The sequence below is a fragment of the Staurois parvus genome, unplaced genomic scaffold (genome assembly GCF_062004578.1).
Source record: "Staurois parvus isolate SC_StPar_1 unplaced genomic scaffold, SC_StPar_1.0 ptg001885l, whole genome shotgun sequence".
Classification (NCBI taxonomy): domain Eukaryota; kingdom Metazoa; phylum Chordata; class Amphibia; order Anura; family Ranidae; genus Staurois; species Staurois parvus.
The window spans coordinates 179,407-200,365 of NW_028319681.1; the positions used below are offsets into that span (position 1 = coordinate 179,407).

General features: G+C 45.5%; 1 protein-coding gene across 1 annotated transcript in view; it reads right to left on the reverse strand.

Annotated features, from left to right (window-relative positions):
- LPAR5 (lysophosphatidic acid receptor 5) overlaps positions 1 to 20,099 on the reverse strand; it is a 55,869-nt gene extending 35,770 nt beyond the window's left edge. The window contains exon 1 of the mRNA XM_089664332.1: positions 19,801 to 20,099. Within this exon, the coding sequence (XP_089520458.1) occupies positions 19,801 to 19,815 (15 nt within the window). The 5' untranslated portion in view covers positions 19,816 to 20,099. The remainder of the gene's footprint in view (positions 1 to 19,800) is intronic.
- Between the last annotated feature and the right edge of the window lie 860 nt (positions 20,100 to 20,959).

The window sequence follows — 20,959 nt, forward strand, 5'->3', positions numbered from 1 at the left end:
AAAGAGAAAGAAGACGAGGAGGAAGAATAGGCGGAGGAGGAGGAGATTTATGTTTGCACACTGTGCGGACATTTTGTATTTTAACAGAAAATAAAGGTAAACACTTTTTTATCCATAAATATTGGAACTTTTTTTCTATATAGTAAAAACATTTCTGATAGAAAAAACCCCCCAAAAACCCAGTCTTTATAAAATACTACAAAGAAACTCTCTTTGTCTCCAAAATAATAATATAAAAAGTTCATCTGGGTACAGTGCTACATAAAGTATTCATCAGTCACACAATAACAGCACTGCACTATGGCCTGGGGAATCACAGACTGTTACATAAGGAGTTAATGTCTATTATTTACAAGTAAATATAAAACATTACGTCTTAAGCACCTCCTTCGTATGAAGGGAATTGATTGGGCTCTCCTTCAAGAGCAATGCATGGCATGTGATAGTTGAATTTACAAATTAAGTTTTAAAAAAAAATGCAAATATTATTGAGTCTTCGTACAAATTATCCAGGTTTATGGCATCTCCCCAAAATATCCCCAAGGTTTATTTCCCATTTCCCACACTGTTTCCACTTGGTTATGATGAAGGATCTCCTAAACATATATGTTAGGTTTGCACAGCTGTAATAACATCTTGTCTGAGCATATAACAAACAAATCATAGATCATAAAGGCAAGAAAAGCCCGGACGTTGACTGATACTCCATGGGAGGTGTCTAGATAAGGCCACAAACTTCTTAGTTTCTTGGTATTTTTTTACAATTTATTTATGAAAATTACAGTTATTCATTTATGTACTGGGTTTAGTCTACTGCAGTATGGCTTTGCTCTGCAACCCTAAAGGCTAAATTCACCTTTACACATGTTCTTCGCAAAAGTTTCCGAGCACCACAGTGTCCTCAGTATATTAAAATGTTTTGCTCATTTGCCCAGACAAAATTATTATTATACAGGATTTATAATGTGCCAACAGTTTACAATCTAAAAGGAAGACAGTGCAGTTAAGCCTGGTACACACAAGGTTTTTTTTCGGTTCAAACCATCGGAAGAGATCGCTGGCAGGATAGATTGCATAAGAGTTTATAATAGTGGTGCACCGAAATGAAAATTCTGGTGCCGAAAATGAAAATTCAAAATGCACTTGGCCGAAAACCGAAACCGAAATTTACTCGCCGTAACATCCTCTTTCATATTCTATAAAAAAATTGGGGTGTATATATATATATATATATATATATATATATATATATATATATATTTTTTTTTAAATACACTTTGATTAAAAAAAATAGCAAAAAAAAAATAAAAAAATATATATATATATATATATATATATATATATATATATATATATATATATATATATACACCCCAATTTTTTTTATAGAATATGAAAGAGGATGTTACGGCGAGTAAATAGATACCCAACATGTCACACTTTAAAATTGCGCACACTGGTGGAATGGCGTGAAACTGCAGTACTTAAAAATCTCCATGGGTGATGCTTTAAAAAGGTCTACAGGTTATCAGTGTAAAGTTACAGAGGAAGTCTAGTGCCAGAATTATTGCTCTTCCTTGGACGTTTATGGCGATACCTCACGTGTGTAGTTTGAACACCAGTTACATATGTGTGCGTGGCCTACCTATGTGTTTTGCCACTACATGCAAGCACGGGGGGTGGGGGGGGATTGGTGCACTTTAAACTTTTTTTTTTAAATGTATTTTTTTTTTTTTGCACTGTCCCTTTAAAAATAAATGTAATCACTTTTATTCTCATCACAAGAAATGCATGCATCCCTTGTGATAGAAATAATTCGTGACAGGTCCTCTTTTTGGAGAGATATGGAGTCAATAAGACCCCCCATCTCTCCTCTGCAATGTAAAGCATTGGATCAAAAAAAAAAAAACAAGCATTGATCTAGTGCTGCTTCAAAAAAAAAAGAAAAAAAGTGCGGAACCGGAAGTGACATCACTCCGGTCTTCCAAGGGCATAGAGATGAGTGGTGGCCATCTTTCCTTCACTAATCTCTATACCCTGCGCCGGGATTGTTCAATGGTTTCTCAGGCGGAGAACAACCAAGCGACAGCAGCGACAAGGTTTTTTCGGCACCTGTATCGGTGCTTTTTTTTTTCATATCGGTCGACGGTCGAAAGGGGTGTTTTCGGCCGAAACGTTTCAGCCACCAAAATTGCAGCACATCCCTAAATTATAATCTAATCTAATAGGCTGGGCAAGCGGTACAAAATGTTCTAACTGTGGGGGATGAGCTGATGGAAGAGATAAAAGTTCAGTAAGGGCTCGTTCACACTTGACTGTTTTTCCAACTCTGGTCAAACACCCCTATAGCGTTTGGCTAGCATTGGTCCGGCATTTACGGAGCGTTTTTTAACGCTCCGCAAACGCCGCATGCGTGGTTCAGCGGCGAATGCTAGACGTTTGCAAAACGTTAAAAACGCCCCACAAACGCCTATAATGAAGTTTGAATGGTGTTACCGCTCTGCAAACGCCCCACAACCGCCCCGCAACCGCACCGCAAACGCCGGCCGGACGTTTGTGGAGCGGCACCATAGACTTGAACAGGAGGCTTCAACTCCTCCTGACTCGACCAGAGGCATCCGTTTTGCCGCAACGCGATGCTAACGCTCCCGTGTGAACAGCACCATGTGCTGCAATGTGCAGAATTTTCCCAGGCGTTTGGGAAGCGGTAAAAACGCTTCCCAAACGCCTGTCTGCCGCTTGCAAACAAGGCTAGTGTGAACGTAGCCTTAGGCAGGCCATAGACGGGGCAAATGTCTTTCCTGCAACCAAGTCAATTCCCACATCAACACAGTAAGTGTTGACAGGGGAATCCCTCCCGTGGAGCCAATCTGTTCTCCTGGCCAGGGGGCGGGGGAAGTCGTCCCCGCAGGGAGAACACAGTAATTATTAGCTATAATAGCAGCTAGTAATAATAGAATGTATAATCCGGCAGGCTAGTTGTACCCAAATTGATTGATCGATCAACTTGGGTACAAATCAGCCTACCCACACAGGATTCGAATCTCAGCTGGTTCCTGCTGAACCGGCTATCAATCGAACGGTTTATGGCTGGCTTTAGTTTGAGGTACGATAGACTTCCCTGAAGGGATGAGTTTTAGGGATCGCCTAAAGGCAGTCAGAGTAGGAGACCGCCCCTTGAAGACGTCATTCATGACGAAACTAGTAGGGCTTGGCTTGCTGGATGCTGACGTCTGTGGAGAGGATTGAGTCACGAGCGCTGTAGTGAGTGTGCGGGGAACAGGAGACTGTTATACCATTTGCTGTTTTATGCTGTTATACTGGTGTCGGTGAAGACACCCTTATTGTGAGTGTAAATCTTTATTAACCACTTGCCTACCAGGCACTTATACCCCCTTCCTTACCAGGCCAATTTTCAGCTTTCAGCGCTGCCGCACTTTGATTGACAATTGCGCGGTCATGCAACATTGTACCCATATGAAATTTTGATCATTTTTTTCTCACAAATAGAGCTTTCTTTTGGTGGTATTTAATCGCCACTGGGCGCTTTACTTTTTGCGCTATAAATTAAAAAAAGTGCAAAAAATTTGAAAAAAAAAAGTGTTTATTTGTTTCTTTTATAAAATTTTTCAAACAGGTATTTTTTCTCCTTCACTGATTTGCGTTGATGAGGCGGCACTGATGGGCACTGATAGGCGGCACTGATGGGCACTGATAGGCAGCACTAAAGGGCACTGATAGGCAGTACTAATGAGGTGGCACGGATAGGCGGCACTGATAGACAGCACTAATTAGGGGTCATGGATAGGCGGCACTGATATGCAGCACTGATAGGTGGCACTGATGATGGGTACTGATAGACGGCACTGACTGGCATCACTTCTGGGCACTGACTGGCACAACCCCTGGGCACTGACTGGTGGCACTGACTGGCAGCACTGCTGGGCTGCACTGGTGGGTGGCACTGGTGGGCAGCACTGGTGGGTGGGCACAGGTGGGTGGCACTGGTGGGCACAGGTGGGTGGGCACAGGTGGGTGGCACTGCTGGGCACATGTAGGTGGCACTTCTGGGCACAGGTAGGTGGCACTGCAGAGTGGCACAGGTGGGTGCACTGCTGGGCACAGGTGGGGGCACTGCTGGGAACGGGTGGGCGGGGCTAGTGGGCGCACTGCTGGGCGGAACTTGCGGGTGTCACTGCTGGGCACCGATCATCAGTGCCCTGATGATCGGTGCCGATCCCCGCTCTGACAACTGCCGGTTCTCGGCAGTACTTTCCTCACGATCTGACAGCGTGAGGAAAGCGCAGCCGAGAACCGGCACTTGCATTTCCCTGTGATCAGCGTGTCATTGGACACCGCTGATCACGTGGTAAAAGGCCGGTGGGATCGGCCTTTCACCACATCACGTGATCAGCTGTGTCCGTAGGACACAGCGATCACGGAGATCGCCGGGTGCGCGCCCCCTGGGGCGCGCAGGAGAGCGCGTTCTGGGAGGACGTCATATGACGTCCACTCAGAACTGGCCGGCCGCGGTGAAGTCGTCATTCGGCTATGCGCGGTCGGCAAGAGCTTAAATTGTTGGATACTTTTATAAAAAAAACTGTCTGCACCATGATTTTCTCTTTCATTCCCAAACATGACCTCGGTGGAGAGATATAAAAAGAAAGAGTGATATAATGCTCCTGGAATCGTTATATTGAGTGGTGGATACCTACCTTATGGATGATTGTGTAGCTATTGATCATCACACCTGAGAAGTTGATACATTGCATCGGCTCCCAGAGCAAAAAGCGTTTTTTGCTGATCTAGAGATTGATCAGCATGGAGCTCTGGTGAGTTACCCAACTTTACTTTGGTGGTGGATTTTAGCACAATTTCTTTGAGAGCACCTGAATTTGAAAAGGATTTGTTTGGACATTTGAAGAAATTCAGAATTGGACATTTTTTTTATATTCACAAATTTAATTATTTAAATTACTTATGCACTAAAAAATAGTTTTGCACATAATTTTGATATTTTTTGATATTAATTGAGAATAGATATATATATCTTTTGCACTAATGTTTCTACACTAAATTAGGAATAGTTTGTGGGTTTAGCGCATTCCTTTATTTAAGAGTAGGAGAAGGCCGGACAGATTGAGGTAGAAACAAATGCCCACATCTTCAGCTGCCAACACCATTGTCCTCCCCAATCCATTCTGCAGACAGCAAGTGTTGGATGCGTGGTTCTGAAATTCCACGAATGAGCCCTCCCAGGCCTCCCTCCGCACTTGTGATATTTATAGTTCACCCTTCTGTATGCCTAGTAAACACGATGAGAATATCGGATGAATGATTGTCCATTTTTTTTTTCTTTGCATACTAGTCTCATATCGAAAATGAAGCAGTTACTAAAGTTATAAAAATTCTCGTAAGACAGAATACAACTTCGTAAATGATGTAATGTATTGTAATGTATTCTTTAACCACCTCCTGGCTGCCACAGAAGGAAATGACGGGTGCAAGGCGGTTCTCTCATTCTGGGAGGATGTCATATGACGTCCTCCCACTCTAACCACACGTGCGCGCCCTCGGAGGCGTGCAGCGCGGCGATCGGTGGTGCGCTGTGTCCCTGGGACGCTGTCATGCTGATAGCTCGTGAGGAGAGGAGAGCCGGCAATCGGCATTACACAGAGGGGACATCTATACTGATCATCAGTGTGCCCTGATGATCAGTGTAGCCCCAGCAGTGCCACATGCCAGTGCCCATCAATGCCACATATAAGTACCTACCTGTGCACATTAATGCCGCATATCAGTGGCTACCAGTGCACATCAATGCCACATATCAGTGCCTACCAGTGCACATCAATGCCACATATCAGTGCCCATCTGAGCTGCCTTTCAGTGCCAGTCAGTGCCACCTATCAATGCCAGTCAGTGCCACCTATCAGTGCTGCCAATCAGTGACACCTATCAGTACCAGTCAGTGCCGTCTATCAGTGCCAGTCAGTGCCGCCTAACAGTACCAGTCAGTGCCACCCAACAGTGCCACCTATCAGTGCTATATATGAGTGCTGCCTTTCAGTGCCCATCAGTGATGCCTGTCAATGCCCATCAGTGCAGCCTCTCGGTGCCATATATGAGTGCTGCCTTTCAGTGCCCATCAGTGATGCCTGTCAATGCCCATCAGTGCAGCCTCATTAGCGCACATCAGTGTAGGAGAAAAATCACTTATTTACTAAATTTTATAACAGGAACTAAGAAAATTTATTGTTTTCAAAATTTTAAGTTGTTTTTGGTTTGTTTAGCAAGAAATAAAAAAACCCAGAGGTGGTGAAATACCACCAAAAGAAAGCTCTATCGGTCTCAAAAATTGATAAAAATGTCATGAATACAGTGTTGCATGACCGCGCAATTGTCATTCAAAGTGCAACAGCGCTGAAAGCTGAACATTGGCCTTAGGCAGGAAGGGGGTATAAGTGCCCGGCAGGCAAGGGGTTAATTTCCGAGCTTGAGCGATCTTGGTCACTCAATTTTTTTATGGATGAATACTGCACTGAATAAACAAAATCGTATGTTCTGATATTGTACGAGAATCATTTCCCTGCTCGTGCCTTTGGATAGTTTCACTGTTGTGATCGGCTCTCAGAAGCTGTGTACCAACGATCATATTATCAGACGATTGTTCCGAAAGCTGTATTTTTCATCCGATTTTCTCATTGTGTGTACTAGGCATTACTCTCGCAAAAATGTTGAGCTGCAAGAGCGAGGAACGGTGCATGGCCCAGGTGGGGTGAGAGGCCAGGAGTGCTCATTTGAGGATCATCAGGTAGTGATGGGCATTTGGGAACTCTAAAATGCAAATATTTCCTGCAAATATAAATGTACAAATAAAAAGAGAAAAACAATTAATAGGTCAGTTTACCCCCAAACCATTCGTTCATGGTAGATGATGAAGAATGAAATTAGGAGTTCAAGGTTCGGACAGCTTGGTGTCTACATTTTTGGTATAGAGCGGTCAACAGAAGTGTTAGGATTTTGCATCGCTGCTTCTGGTTTAGGAAACAATTAGGTATAGGATTATCTTGGTGTTAGGATTTATTTAGGGTGAATTAACAGGCTCAGGAATTCGCAGATTTAACCTCCCTAGTAGTCTGATTATGTCCATATTTCTGTGCTCAAAGCGGTACATTTTTTTGCATGGAAATATGTAGTTTTTTTATTGTAGGCCTGTAATTTTTAGGAATAACTCACTGAAATCTGTCCGAACAAGAGTCTAGTAAACATCCCGGGGAGGATAAAATTTGAAACACGAAATCATAAATTATAATATAATAAATAATCATAAAAAATAATATAATAATAAATGTAATTCAATAATATAATCAAACCAAAAACACTGAAATGTGAAATATAGCGCCAAGTTCGCACATCGCTGAGCTCAGTCGCAGAATCGTTTTCAGTGTCTGATGAGGAATTTCCCCCACCAATCATTATCACTCAATTCTGCAAGTGGTTCTGATTTACTATCGCTGTTCTCTAGCCGGTCTAAAACAGCGTCTGACCTAAAGGGACGCTTTTTGGACGCCATGGACGTTTCTCAGTTTTCAGGCAGAAAGAACAGTAAAAATGCAGGCAGGGCGCCGGACAAAGCACTCGGGACAAAATGTATGTGAAATGGTTTGATACAGGAATGTTTTACTATGTGATTTTAGTGAATGTCACTTTTTGTCACTTTCAAATTTCCCGCCAGTTCCGTCCCCGTATATCCCGACTCTCGCAGGGGACGGAACCCGGATGACAGATGTCGGCATCCGCCGGATTAAATTGCCGGGGACACTGCAGGAGGGACATCGCGGGAGTGCAGGACAAGGTAAGTGACTGAGTGATCCTGGAGCAGTGCTGCATGGTATTCCCGAGCAGGGGCGGACTGACAACTCATGGGGCCCCCGGGCAAAAGGGGATCATGGGGCCCCTGTGTCCTTGCCCACACCCAAAAAAGCCAATGAAAGGTACCAGGGGCATCTCATGGGGCTCACTACTGACACCGGGCCCTCGGGCAGTGCCTGAGTGCTTGAATGGTCAGTCCGCCCCTGTTTCCGAATGTAGCTCGGGGTTACCGCTTGTGGTGCTGAAACTTTACCCCCGAGCTACACTCGGGAATACCGCCAGGGAGGTTAAGTCTTCATACTCATTTTCACCTATGCTTGCACATTTTTGAAGTTTCATTGTGTGTGAGATCTGCTGCCTATGGGTCCTCAAAAACCTTACATTTTCTATAGGTCCCCAGCAATTGTCAATGCACCAAAAAGTACCTGGCCCCTGTCTTCCCCAATGCAAGCATTTGTGAAACTGGGTTAAGGTAAGCCTTGAGGGAGTGGGAGGATTGTTTGGGGGAAGGTTAAGAATTAAGGGACTTTAGAGGTTAGGTTATGGGTTGGGGTTAAAGTGTTCTTAAACCCACAACAGTAAAATCAGGTTGTATATGCAGTAAAGCATGCTTGTTATACTCACTGTGGAACCTAAGGAGTTAATACTCTGCATTGTGTAAAAAGACTGTTTGATCCTCTCTTCTCTGATCCTCCCTTTCCCTTTCTACGGTCCCCAATATATTTGCTAAATGGTTTTCAAAATTTTTTACAAATAAATATCCAAAAAGTGTGGCGGCATTTGTATTCAGCCTCCATTACTCTGATACCCCTAACTAAAATCTAGTGGAACCAACTGCCTTCAGAAGACACCTTATTAGTAAATAGAGTCCACCTCATGTCATGTAATCTCAGTATAAGTACAAAGTTGTGGAGAAGTTTAAAGCAGGGTTAGGTTATAAAAAAATATCCCAAGCTTTGACCATCTCACGGAGCACTGTTCAATCCATCATCTGATAGTGGAAAGAGTACGGGACAACTGTAAACCTACCAAGACATGGCCGTCCACCTAAACTGACAGGCCGGGCAAGGAGAGCATTCATCAGAGAAGCAGCCAAGAGGCTCATGGGAACTCTGGAGGAGCTGCAGAGATCCACAGCTCAGGTGAGAGAATCTGTCCACAGGACAACTATTAGTCGTGCACTCCACAAATCTGGCCTTTATGGAAGAGTGGCAAGAAGAAAGCCATTGTTGGAAGAAAGACATAAGAAATCCCGTTTGCAGTTTGTGAGAAGCCATGTGGGGGGCACAGCAACATGTGGAAGAAGGGGCTTTGGTCAGAGGAAACCAAAATTTTACTTTTTGGCCTAAAAGCAAAACGCTATGCGTGGCGGAAAACTAACACTGCACATCACCCTGAACACACCATCCCCACCGTGAAACATGGTGGTGGCAGCATCATGTGATGGGGATGCTTTTCTTCAGCAGGGACAGGGAAGCTGGTCAGAGTTGATGGGCAGATGGATGGAGCCAAATACAGGACAATCTTAGAAGAAAACCTGTTAGAGTCTGCAAAAGACTTGAGACCGGGGCGGAGGTTCCCCTTCCAGCAGGACAACGACCCAAAACATCCAGCCAGAGCTACAATGAAATGGTTTAGATCAAAGCATATTCATGTGTTAGAATGGCCCAGTCACAGTCCAGACCTAAATCCAATGGAGAATCTCTGGACAGACTTGAAAATTGCTGTTCCCAGATGCTCTCCATCCAATCAGAGAGCTTGAGCGATTCTGCAAAGAAAAATGGGCAGAAATGTCCCTCTCTAGATGTGCAAAGCTGGGAGAGACATCCCCAATAAGACTCGCAGCTGGAATTGCAGCGAAAGGGGGTCCTACAAAGTATTGACTCCGGGGGACTGAATACAAATGCCGCCACACTTTTCACAGATTTATTGGTCACAAATGTTGAAAACCATTTCGCCACACTTTTCAGATATTTATATGTTGAAAACCATTTCTCCTAGATTGTAAGCTCCCAGGATCAGGGCCTCCTATCCCTCTTGTATTGAACTGTATTGGCTCCCGTTATATTGTAAAGTGCTGAGCAAACTGTTGGTGCCATAAATCCTGTATAATAATTTCTCATTTTCCTTCCACTTCACAATTATGTGCCACTTTGTGTTGGTCTATCACATCCAATCCCAATAAAATACATTTACGTTTTTGGTTGTAACATGACAACATGGGGAAATATTCAAGGGGCATAAATACTTTAAGCCACTGTACATGGTAAAATTTCAAGGAGTTGGAATACTTTTTTAAGGCACTGTACTTATGTTAAGAAATATCCTGTTCCCTTTGTGCCATGATCAGTGTTTCTCCACCATCCCCTTCAAGGGTCTTACAGCAGGACAATGACCCAAAGCACCAAGCCCCCAGAAATGGTTTCAGACAAAGCTCTGGAGAGGACTGAACTGGTCAGCAATGAGTCCAGATCTCAATCCCATAGAGCTCCTGTGGAGAGATCTCAAAACAGCCATTGGGAAAAGGAACCCTTCCAATCTGGAGAGACCCAAAGCAGTTGGCAAAAAGAGTGATACAAAATTCCAGTGCAATGGGTGTGCTACCAAATATTAAATTGAGAGTGCCAATATTTTTGTCCAGTCCCTTTTTGGGGTTTTGCGTGGAATATGTCGGATTTGACTTTTTGCTTCTCCCACTTTTTTGTATCATACCAATACAAACAAAAGAATTAAACATGAGAATGACGAAACATTTGTAACTGCAACAATTTTCTGGGCAAAGTGGGGCGTTATCTGGCAGAAATGCCGGGGTGCCAATATTCTTGGCTATGACATCTTCTCTAATGTGCTCCAGCTGGGAGTTGCAGAACACGATTACTGCTGGCGACTTTAGCCACAGGCAGTGATTGTATGCAAGAAACATCTGACAGGCTGATTGTACCCCAGTCGTTCGAGTCCAAGTCGGGTACAGCCTTCCCATACATGAATCGAATTGTGGCCGGTCCCTGCTGAACCGGCCATTATTCAATCCATGTAATCTTTACATGGCTTTATCTGTAAAACTTCAGACTCAAAATCGAATCAGATCATCTTATATCCTGTCAACTGTAAAAAAGAAAGCGTTAATAGAAGATCCACATCTGTTCAAAGCCAAAGATCCCCTTCTGCTACTTGAGGCCACCAATACTTTATGTCGGTAAAGCAAACTTCACAAACGTACGGAGTAACCAGTCTAGGATCACCCATACACGGCTTTATGTATGTGATGAATGACTGCTAGAATATGCCTTGTAAAAGTTAATTCCTAAAAGGCAACAAGTGCTAACATGTTGGGCTATGCACACAGATTCAGCAGGAAGTTATCTGATTGATGGTGACAAGTCTGCCCATTCACACTCAAGGAGCAGAAAGAGAGACAGATGGCTGCAGCACGCAAGTCCTCACGCACACGGGACGCTTTTTACAGCGGCTGTTCTTGGCTTTTGACTTTTTTTCTACAGCCAGTAAACCCCCCAGCCAGGGGAGGACTGACCATTTGGAAACTCGGGCACTGCCCAAGGGCCCGGGGTCAGTAGGGGGCCCCATGAGTTGCCCCTGGTACCTTTTTCATAGGTTTTTTTGAGTTTGGGCAAGGACACAGGGGCCCCATGATCCCCTATTGCCCGTGGGCCCCATGAGTTGTCAGTCTGCCCCTGCCCCCAGCCTGTTTTCCTATGTGTCCATCCCCAGCATGTCATCCTATGTGTCCGTGTACACATAGACTGGAATCAATGTTTTTTGGCTGGAAAAGCCGGGACGGGGTTTTAAGGTCATGTGACCGCCGTGATTTGCCGTCACATGATGGGGAAAGGTCCCGATCGAAAGAGGAGATCAGGACCTTTCCGGGAGTACCGGACATGTGTGCTGGGAGCGCACACTCTCAGCACATATGTTTTTCTTAATTGCACGCAAATGTGAGGCCGCACATCAGTCCCTAACCCTCAAGGGGTGTACAATCTAAGGTCCCTAACTCACATTCATACATACACATACTAGGGAGGATTTAGACAGGAGCCAATTAACCTACCAGCATGTCTTTGGAGAGAAATAGAAACCCTCGCAGGCACAGTGCAAACTCCAGGCAGGTGGTGCCATGGTTGGGATTCCAACCAACGACCCTAGTACTGCCAGGTGAAAGTGCTAACCCAGGGGTCTGCAACCTTTAAGACATAAAGAGCCACTTGGACCCGTTTCCGAGAGGGAAAAAAAGACTGGGAGCCGCAAAACCATTGCAACATTTAAAACAAATCCGACACTGCATATATTGCAAAAAGCGCTCTGGTCATGAAGGGGGTTTAAGGGCCCAGTAAGCAAAGGGTTAATCAGGGCCACAGTGTATCGTCATAATCACAATCATAGCCTTAGGTCAGTGGTGGGCAACCTTTTTTTTCAACTGAGCCAAATCTCGCCAAAACCACGATTGAAATTTATTTTGAGAGCCACATTTTTAAAACCGAAAATACATCCCCCATATAGTAATTCATCCCCCATAGTAATTCATCCCCCCTATAGTAATTCATCCCCCCTATAGTAATTCATCCCCCCTATAGTAATTCATCCCCCCTATAGTAATTCATCCCCCCTATAGTAATTCATCCCCCATATTAATTCAATCCCCCATATAGTAATTAATTCCCTATATTAAGTCCCCAAGTCCCCCCTGTGTCAATTCACTTACCTTTGCTCCGCGCGTTCCTCTCGCCGTGTTCCCGCGCCGTTCCGGTGTAGCATGAAAATCTGTCTCCTATGAGGATCTGTCCCCCTCGACGTATCTGCGCATGTGCCAGTTTCAGGCATTAGCAGCCGATCGGCGATCCCGGCACATGCGCAGATACATCGAGGGGGACAGATCCTCATAGGAGACAGATTTTCATGCTACACCAGTCTTCAAGGCGGACTGTGAGAGGAGCCTAGCGGGAGCCTAGCTCCGCGGGCCTGATTAAAAGGTCCGCCGAGCCGTAGTTTGCCCATTGCTGCCCTATTGCCTGTCACCTGGTGGGCAGTGTGCTCCGGAGCCGCAGCCAAGGTGAAAGAGAGCCGCATGCGGCTCTGGAGCCGCTGGTTGCTGACACCCGTGCTAACCATTTATATAATACTAATATTACCATTATGCATTTTGTAATCCTGCTCTCAATAATAATTTTAAAATCTGAAACTGGAATTATATAGTAAGAATTAAAAAAAAAAAAAAAAAAAAAAAAACGCAATGGGGTTGATTTACTAAAACTGGAGAGTGCAATATCTGGTGCAGCTGTGCATGGCAGCCAATCAGCTTCTAACTTTAGATTGTTCAATTAAGCTTTGACAATATAACCTGGAAGCTGATTGGTTTCTATGCAGAGCTGCACCAGATTTTGCAATTTCCAGTTTTAGTCAATCAACCCCTGGATGTTCAAAATTGAATTGGCAACAAAAAATTCCAGGGACCAGCAGTTATGATGGGTGTACACTCTAAGGCTTAGTTCACATCTGTGCGGGTGGTGCCGCTGCGGATCCGCACAAAAATCTGTGCAGCCGCACCACCCAGAGAAATGCGGACCCGCGGGCGGGAGCCATTAGTTCTAATAGCACGCCGCCTGCACTGGGAAACACAACCGTACTGGGAACTGAGGTTCCCATGCAGGCTGCGTTTTCAGAAGAAGTGCAGGGACTTCTTCTCTGCGTGTCCCGGGGCACGGGAGTCCATTCAAATGAATCGGCTCTCGTGGCCGCGCAAAACACGGCCCGCATGGCCGCATATATGTGAACCGGGGCTAAGTCAATCAACCCCTGGATGTTCAAAATTGAATTGGCGACAAAAAATTCCAGGGACCGGCAGTCATGATGGGTGTATACTCTAAGGCTTGGTTCACATCTGTGCGGGTGGTGCCGTTGCGGATCCGCATGCAAATCTGTGCAGCCGCACCACCCAAACAGAGAAATGCGGACCAGCGGGCGGGTGCCATTAGTTCTAATGGCACGCCGCCCGCACTGGGAACCGAGGTTCTCATGCAGGCTGCGTTTTAAGAAGAGGTGCAGGGACTTCTTCTCTGCGTGTCCCGGGGCACGGGAGTCCATTCAAATGAATCGGCTCTCGTGGCCGCGCAAAACACGGCCCGCATGGCCGCATATATGTGAACCGGGGCTAAGTCAATCAACCCCTGGATGTTCAAAATTGAATTCGCGACAAAAAATTCCAGGGACCGGCAGCTATGATGGGTGTATACTCTAAAGCTGGCCATAGAGGATCACAATTCAGCTGGTTCAGCAGTTGATGTAACAACTGGCGTTTGTCAAATGAGAAAATGGGAAAACTCTCGATCAATCAGAGGCTGCAGCGACAGAGCTGATCAGTGTATTCTGCCAGCAGAGGAGTCCCCGCTGTCAGAATACAACAACACAGCAGGGAGGATTCCTCTGTCCACTTCCCTTGTGTGGATGGGGGAATCCATTTTTTTCCCCTTCAGCCTGTTGGTTGATCGAATAAATTGACTCATCCATGGGCAGCCTAACTTTCCACTTCATTTTACGTTGGAATTGTTAAGCAATAGAAAACATAAAATGGTGGTTTCAGTTGATCACAAGGAGACGGGATCAAAAGTGTCCAACCAAAAAATCTGATCTCTTTAAAAGACATTGCCATCATTTTTTGTCTATTTTTAACCTGCTGACAGTTCGCAAATATGCGGCCTCTCAGTGGCTGGGCCTTGATGCCAGGAGGCTGCATATTTGCGTAACCAAAGTAAACAAGCATGTGCTGAGAGCGCATGCCCTGCGCACTCCCAGCACGTTTGCCTCGCAAAAAGGTCCCGATCGCCACTTTCGTTAGGGACCTTTCCAATCATGTGATTGCTGTGACAGGCAATCATGGCAGTCGCATGACCCTAAACCCCACCACCGCCTCCTAGTGTCACAAACCCCTTAAAGGGCCAGGAGGCACCGGCGCTAAGGGGTTAATTAAATTTTTCAAGTGAACAAATTCTGGCAGTTGGCTGAACTCATAGGTGGCTGATTGCTCAGTTGCTGATTGCTCGGTAACCCGTGGAAGTGGTTGAAATTGAGTGAAAATTGCCATGTGATCAGCTTTGTGCTGTCCATACATGGCTCAGACCTCAGCCAACTCCTACCGAACCCGCAAAAATTTGAGTTGTGGATAGAACTGTTGGCACCAAATGGCTTAAAGTGGAACTTTAGGCTCCAAAATGAAAATTGGTGGTCAGGCAGGATTTTTAATGCAGAAGAGACATGCTTTCTCTTTTCTGCATTAAAACGTCTAACCTACAGCGCCAAATCTGATGGAACTGCCACGTATGTGCAGGAGTGACGTTACCTTTACCCAGCCAATGACTGCCCAAAGATGTCAGCAACCACCAGCGAATTCCAGGGAGAGAGCAACCCAGCCAATGACTGCCCAAAGATGTCAGCAACCACCAGCGAATTCCAGGGAGAGAGCAACCCAGCCAATGACTGCCCAAAGATGTCAGCAACCACCAGCGAATTCCTGGGACAGAGCACCCAGCCAATGACTGCCCAAAGATGTCAGCGGCTACCAGCGAATTCCTGGGACAGAGCAACCCAGCCAATGACTGCCCAAAGATGTCAGCAACCACCAGCGAATTCCAGGGAGAGAGCAACCCAGCCAATGACTGCCCAAAGATGTCAGCAACCACCAGCGAATTCCTGGGACAGAGCACCCAGCCAATGACTGCCCAAAGATGTCAGCAACCACCAGCGAATTCCTGGGACAGAGCACCCAGCCAATGACTGCCCAAAGATGTCAGCAACCACCAGCGAATTCCAGGGAGAGAGCAACCCAGCCAATGACTGCCCAAAGATGTCAGCAACCACCAGCGAATTCCTGGGACAGAGCACCCAGCCAATGACTGCCCAAAGATGTCAGCAACCACCAGCGAATTCCTGGGACAGAGCAACCCAGCCAATGACTGCCCAAAGACGTCAGAGGCTGGCGGTGAATTCCAGAGAAGGAGAAACCCAGCCAATGACTGCCCAAAGAAGTCAGCGGCCGACGGTGAATTCCAGGGACACAGCAACCCAGCCAATGACCGCCCATAGATGTCAGAGTCCGGCGGTGAATTCCAGAGACGGAGTAACCCAGCCAAAGACTGCCCAAATATGTCAGCGGCCACCAGCGAATTCCAGGGACAGAACAACCTAGCCAATGAATGCCCAAATATGTCAGGGGCTGGTGGCGAATTGCAGAGACACAGCAACCCAGCCAATGACTGCCCAAAGATGTCAAGACGCTGGCGGTGAATTCCAGAGACGGAGAAACTCAGCCAATGACTGCCCAAAGATGTCAGCGGCGAATTCCGGGCACAGAACATCACTGGATTCAAGGCGAGTATAGTTCCGCTTTAACAAACATTGACTGAAAAATCAAAGGAACCAAGTGGAAAATTGTCAGAAAAAGAGTACTTGCACCCCATCTTTAATACGATAGCTGTCGGCAGGTATTCTATCTACACTATGTACCATGGATGGAGGAATGTGTGCATGTACAGCCACCTTTACTGTGACTATTGACAAGCAGATGTCTCACTGAAGATCCCATTTCTTACTGCATAAATATCTGTGCAGCCAGACAATTTTGGGCCCCCTGTGTTTCCGGATCATATAGAAGTAGCACGGTCTGCTATTGTTCCCGTTTCTTCAGAGAAGCGGGAAGGATGGCAAGTGCAATTCATTTCTAGCTCACAATTGCTGCTTGTAAGAGGTCAGGTCATTTACCATACAAGACAGTGTAGTCAACCTTCCTGAGGTTTCTAAGCAAGAAAATGAGATAAGCAATTTCTGTCTCTCATATACAGTTGCGAGAAAAAGTATGTGAACCCCTTGGGTTTACGTGGAGTTTTGCATGAATTGGGCATAAAATGTGCTCTGAACGTCATCTAAGTCACGACAATAGAAGAACACAGTCTGCTGAACATAATACTACACAAACATTAGATGTTGCCATGGTTTAATTGCACATAACATGTAAACATTCACAGTGCAGGGAGGAAAAAGTATGTGAGGCCCTAGATTAATGACTTCTCCCAGAGCTAATTGGAGCCAGGAGTGAGCCAACCTTGACTCCAATCAGTGTGATGATATTGGATGTGTTGCTGACAGCTGTCCTGCCCTTAAAAAACACACACCTGTTTTGGGTTTACTGGTTTCAAGAAGCACTGTCTGATGTGAACCATGCCTCGCAGAAAAGAGCTCTCAGAAGACCTACGACCAAGAATTGTTGACTTGCATGAAGCTGTAAAGGGTTACAAAAGTATCTCCAAAAGCCTTGATGTTCATGTGTCCACGGTAAGACAGACTGTCTACAAATGGAGAAAGTTTAGCACTGTTGCTACTCTCCCTAGGCGTGGTCGTCCTGTAAAAATGACTGCAAGAGCACAGCGCAGAATGCTGCATGAGGTAAAGAAGAATCCCAGAGTGTCAGCTAAAGACCTACAGAAATCTCTGGCACATGCTAACATTTTTGTTGACACATCTACAATAAGGAAAACATTAAACAAGAATGGAGTACATGGGAGGACACCACGGAGGAAGCCATTGCTGTCCAAAAAGAATATTGCAGCACGTTTGAAGTTTGCAAAAGAGCACCTGGATGTTCCACAGCACTACTGGCAAAATATACTGTGGACAGATGAAACCAAGATTGAGTTGTTTGGGAAGAACACACAACACTATGTGTGGAGAAAAAAAGGCACAGCACACCAACATCAAAACCTCATCCCCACTGTAAAACATGGCGGAGGGAGCATCATGGTTTGGGGCTGCTTTGCTGCCTCAGGGCCTGGACAGATTGTTGTCATTGATGGGAAAATGAATTCCAGAGTTTATCAAGACATTTTGCAGGAAAACGTACGACCATCTGTCCGCCAACTGAAGCTCCGCAGAGGATGGGTGATGCAACAGGACAATGACCCAAAGAATACAAGTAATTCAACAAAACAATGGCTGCAACAGCACAGAATACGCCTTCTGGAGTGGCCAAGTCAGAGTCCTGACCTCAACCCGATTGAAATGCTGTGGCATGACCTTAAGAGAGCGATTCACACCAGACATCCCAAGAATATTGCTACACTGAAACAGTTTTGTGAAGAGGAGTGGTCCAAAATGACTCCAGATCGTTGTGCAGGTCTGATCTGCAACTACAGGAAACGTTTGGTTGAGGTTATTGCTGCCAAAGGAGGGTCAACCAGTTATTAAGTCCAAAGGTTCACATACTTTTTCCTCCCTGCACTGTGAATGTTTATATGTTATGTGCAATTAAACCATGGCAACATCTAATGTTTGTGTAGTATTATGTTCAGCAGACTGTGTTCTTCTATTGTTGTGACTTAGATGACGTTCAGAGCACATTTTATGCCCAATTCATGCAAAACTCCACATAATCCCAAGGGGTTCACATACTTCTTCTTGCAACTGTAAGTATCCACAGGAATCAATGATCTTTTTATCTACAGTATCTGTAAAGGAGTCATTGTCCCCGATGATCAACATTGCAAGCAGCATTCCTCCCACTCAATGCCAATGTACGGTTGGCCATACATTACATCATTTTCTTATTCAATTTCCTTTAGATTTACCTTCATCTATGTAGTACAAGGGCCTGTCTGATTGCATACAAATTGAAAGTGTTTAGGTCTGACCTCATATTACATGGTTTTGGTAAATCTAAAAGGAAAGTTGTACAATGTATGGTCAGCTTAAGGGTCATTCTTCTCATTGTCCACCAGTTTAAGGGATCCCTTCTCCCAGTAAGTATAAATATAAAGGGTTCCTTCATTAGCTTACTACCAATGTAAAGGGACTCTTCTCCACTTACCACTAATATAAGGGGTCCCTCTCCTACTCATAATTAATTTAATGGGGTCTTTCTTCCATTCACCTTCAAAAACAAGGGTGCCTTTTTACTATCACCACCAATATAAGGGGTCCTTCTCCCATTCACCTCCAATATAAGCAGGACCTTCTCCCACTGACCACCAATATAAGCAGGACCTTTTCCCACTGACCACCAATAAAAGGGAGACCTTCTCCCACAGACCATCAATAAAAGGATGACCTTCTCCCACAGACCGCCAATATAAGGGAGACCTTCTCCCACTGACCACCAATAAAAGGGAGTCCTTCTCCCACTGACCACCAATATAAGGAAGACCTTCTCCCACTGACCACCAATATAAGGGAGACCTTCTCCCACAGACCGCCAATATAAGGGAGACCTTCTCCCACTGACCACCAATATAAGGAAGACCTTCTCCCACTGACCACCAATAAAAGGGAGACCTTCTCCCACTGATCATCAATAAAAGGAACACCTTCTCCCTCTCACCATCAGTATAAGGGGGTCCTTCACTTACCACCAATATAACAGGATCTTTCTTCTCCGGATCACCAATACAAGGGGGAACTACACTGACCACCAGGCTCTTCTCCATTGACAACTGATGCAAAAATGCAACTTTCTACTGACCGCCAACGTACGGGAGCACTTCTCCACTGACCACCTATGCAGGGGTGCAATTTTCCCTTGAACACCAGTGCAAAGGGTCACATCTCCACTGACCACTGTTAGAGGACACCAACATTTTTACTGTGTGCCTTTCCTTTTTGCAGTCATTATTCGTTTCAAGAATATTACTAACAATAATTTTTGTAGGAGATTGGTGACAAAATTATCTTTCCTAAAAATAGATACACCACATTTCTCATGCTATGTAAACCTTGAGCACCCTATCGTACCGTGATCTGTAGGTAACAGGGCTTCCCCAAGACCTGAGCATTATTTCAGGAGTCCCTCGAGGGTAAAAAGAAAGGCTGACCTAGGACCTCTGCACAGAAGATATTCAGAAACCAGTGAAGTAGTTGAAGACTTGCACTTACCTGCACTGTAGTCATGATAAATCTCCTGCAGCTACGTTCATGTCTGTGTTGGGTCCTCCGATCTTGTGGATCCAGCCGTCCGGTGTCAGGGTGTGACGTGCTGCGCACACACGTGTGTCATTCTGGAGTCTGTGTGTGTATATGAGTCTCACTCCTTCCGCTGCTTCCTATCAGCTGCATTCTCTCGCTCTCTCTGGCTGTGGTAGACTCTGCAGTGGAAAGTAACCTCCCAGAGCTTCACCCACTTGTACTTTCTGATCTTTGTCCTCTGAATAGGGAGCTGCCAGGTGATTGTCAGCTCAGGGAGTGGCTGAGTGATTGAGAGAGCTCTGCAAGGAGCAGAATGCGGCAGGTAGAGCGACGCGAGGAGGAGCCATGGTGGGAGTCTCTGTTTTGTACACAGTGGGAGATATTTTGTTACAACATTACACTCCCGCCGAGCAGCTAGATCCGATATTGAATTGTGTATAGGGGAGCACCCCCCAAAAAATGTATGACTTGGTTCTAATAGTTTTATGATGGGACTGACAACTCATGGGGCCCCCGGGCAATAGGGGATCATGGGGCCCCTGTGTCCTTGCCCACACTTAAAGCACACCCAAAAAAGCCTATAAAAAGGTAACAGGGGCATTTCATGGGGTCCCCCTATTGACCCCGGGCCCTCGGGCAGTGCTCGAGTGCTCGAATGGTCAGTCCGCCCCTGGATGGGACACTACTAAGGGGTGTATTTAAAAAGTTTGCATAGCAATTTGCCCAGTGAAAGTGCATGTCCCTTTGTTCTATGCCAAAAAAACCAAAAACGAATGTTATTAGGCTATGTCCTGTTCCGGCTGAATGTTCTTCATGCCATGGTCATGTGCTCATATTAGGTCAGTGAGATCACGAGCATCCCCAGCTCTTTGGGTATGTGTATTTGTGGGGGGTGGAATGCCTTGGCAGCAGCTGATTGGGCAACAGGGAGGGAGTGATAGCTTCCTTCCGGGTCTGAAGGAAAAAATGTCCTTGTGTTGGGGGTGTCACTGAAAGGGAAAAATGTCCCTGTGTTGGTGGTGTCACTGAAAGGGAAAAATGTCCCTGAGTTGGTGGTGTCATTGAAAGGGAAAAATGTCCCTGAGTTGGTGGTGTCATTGAAAGGGAAAAATGTCCCTGTGTTGGTGGT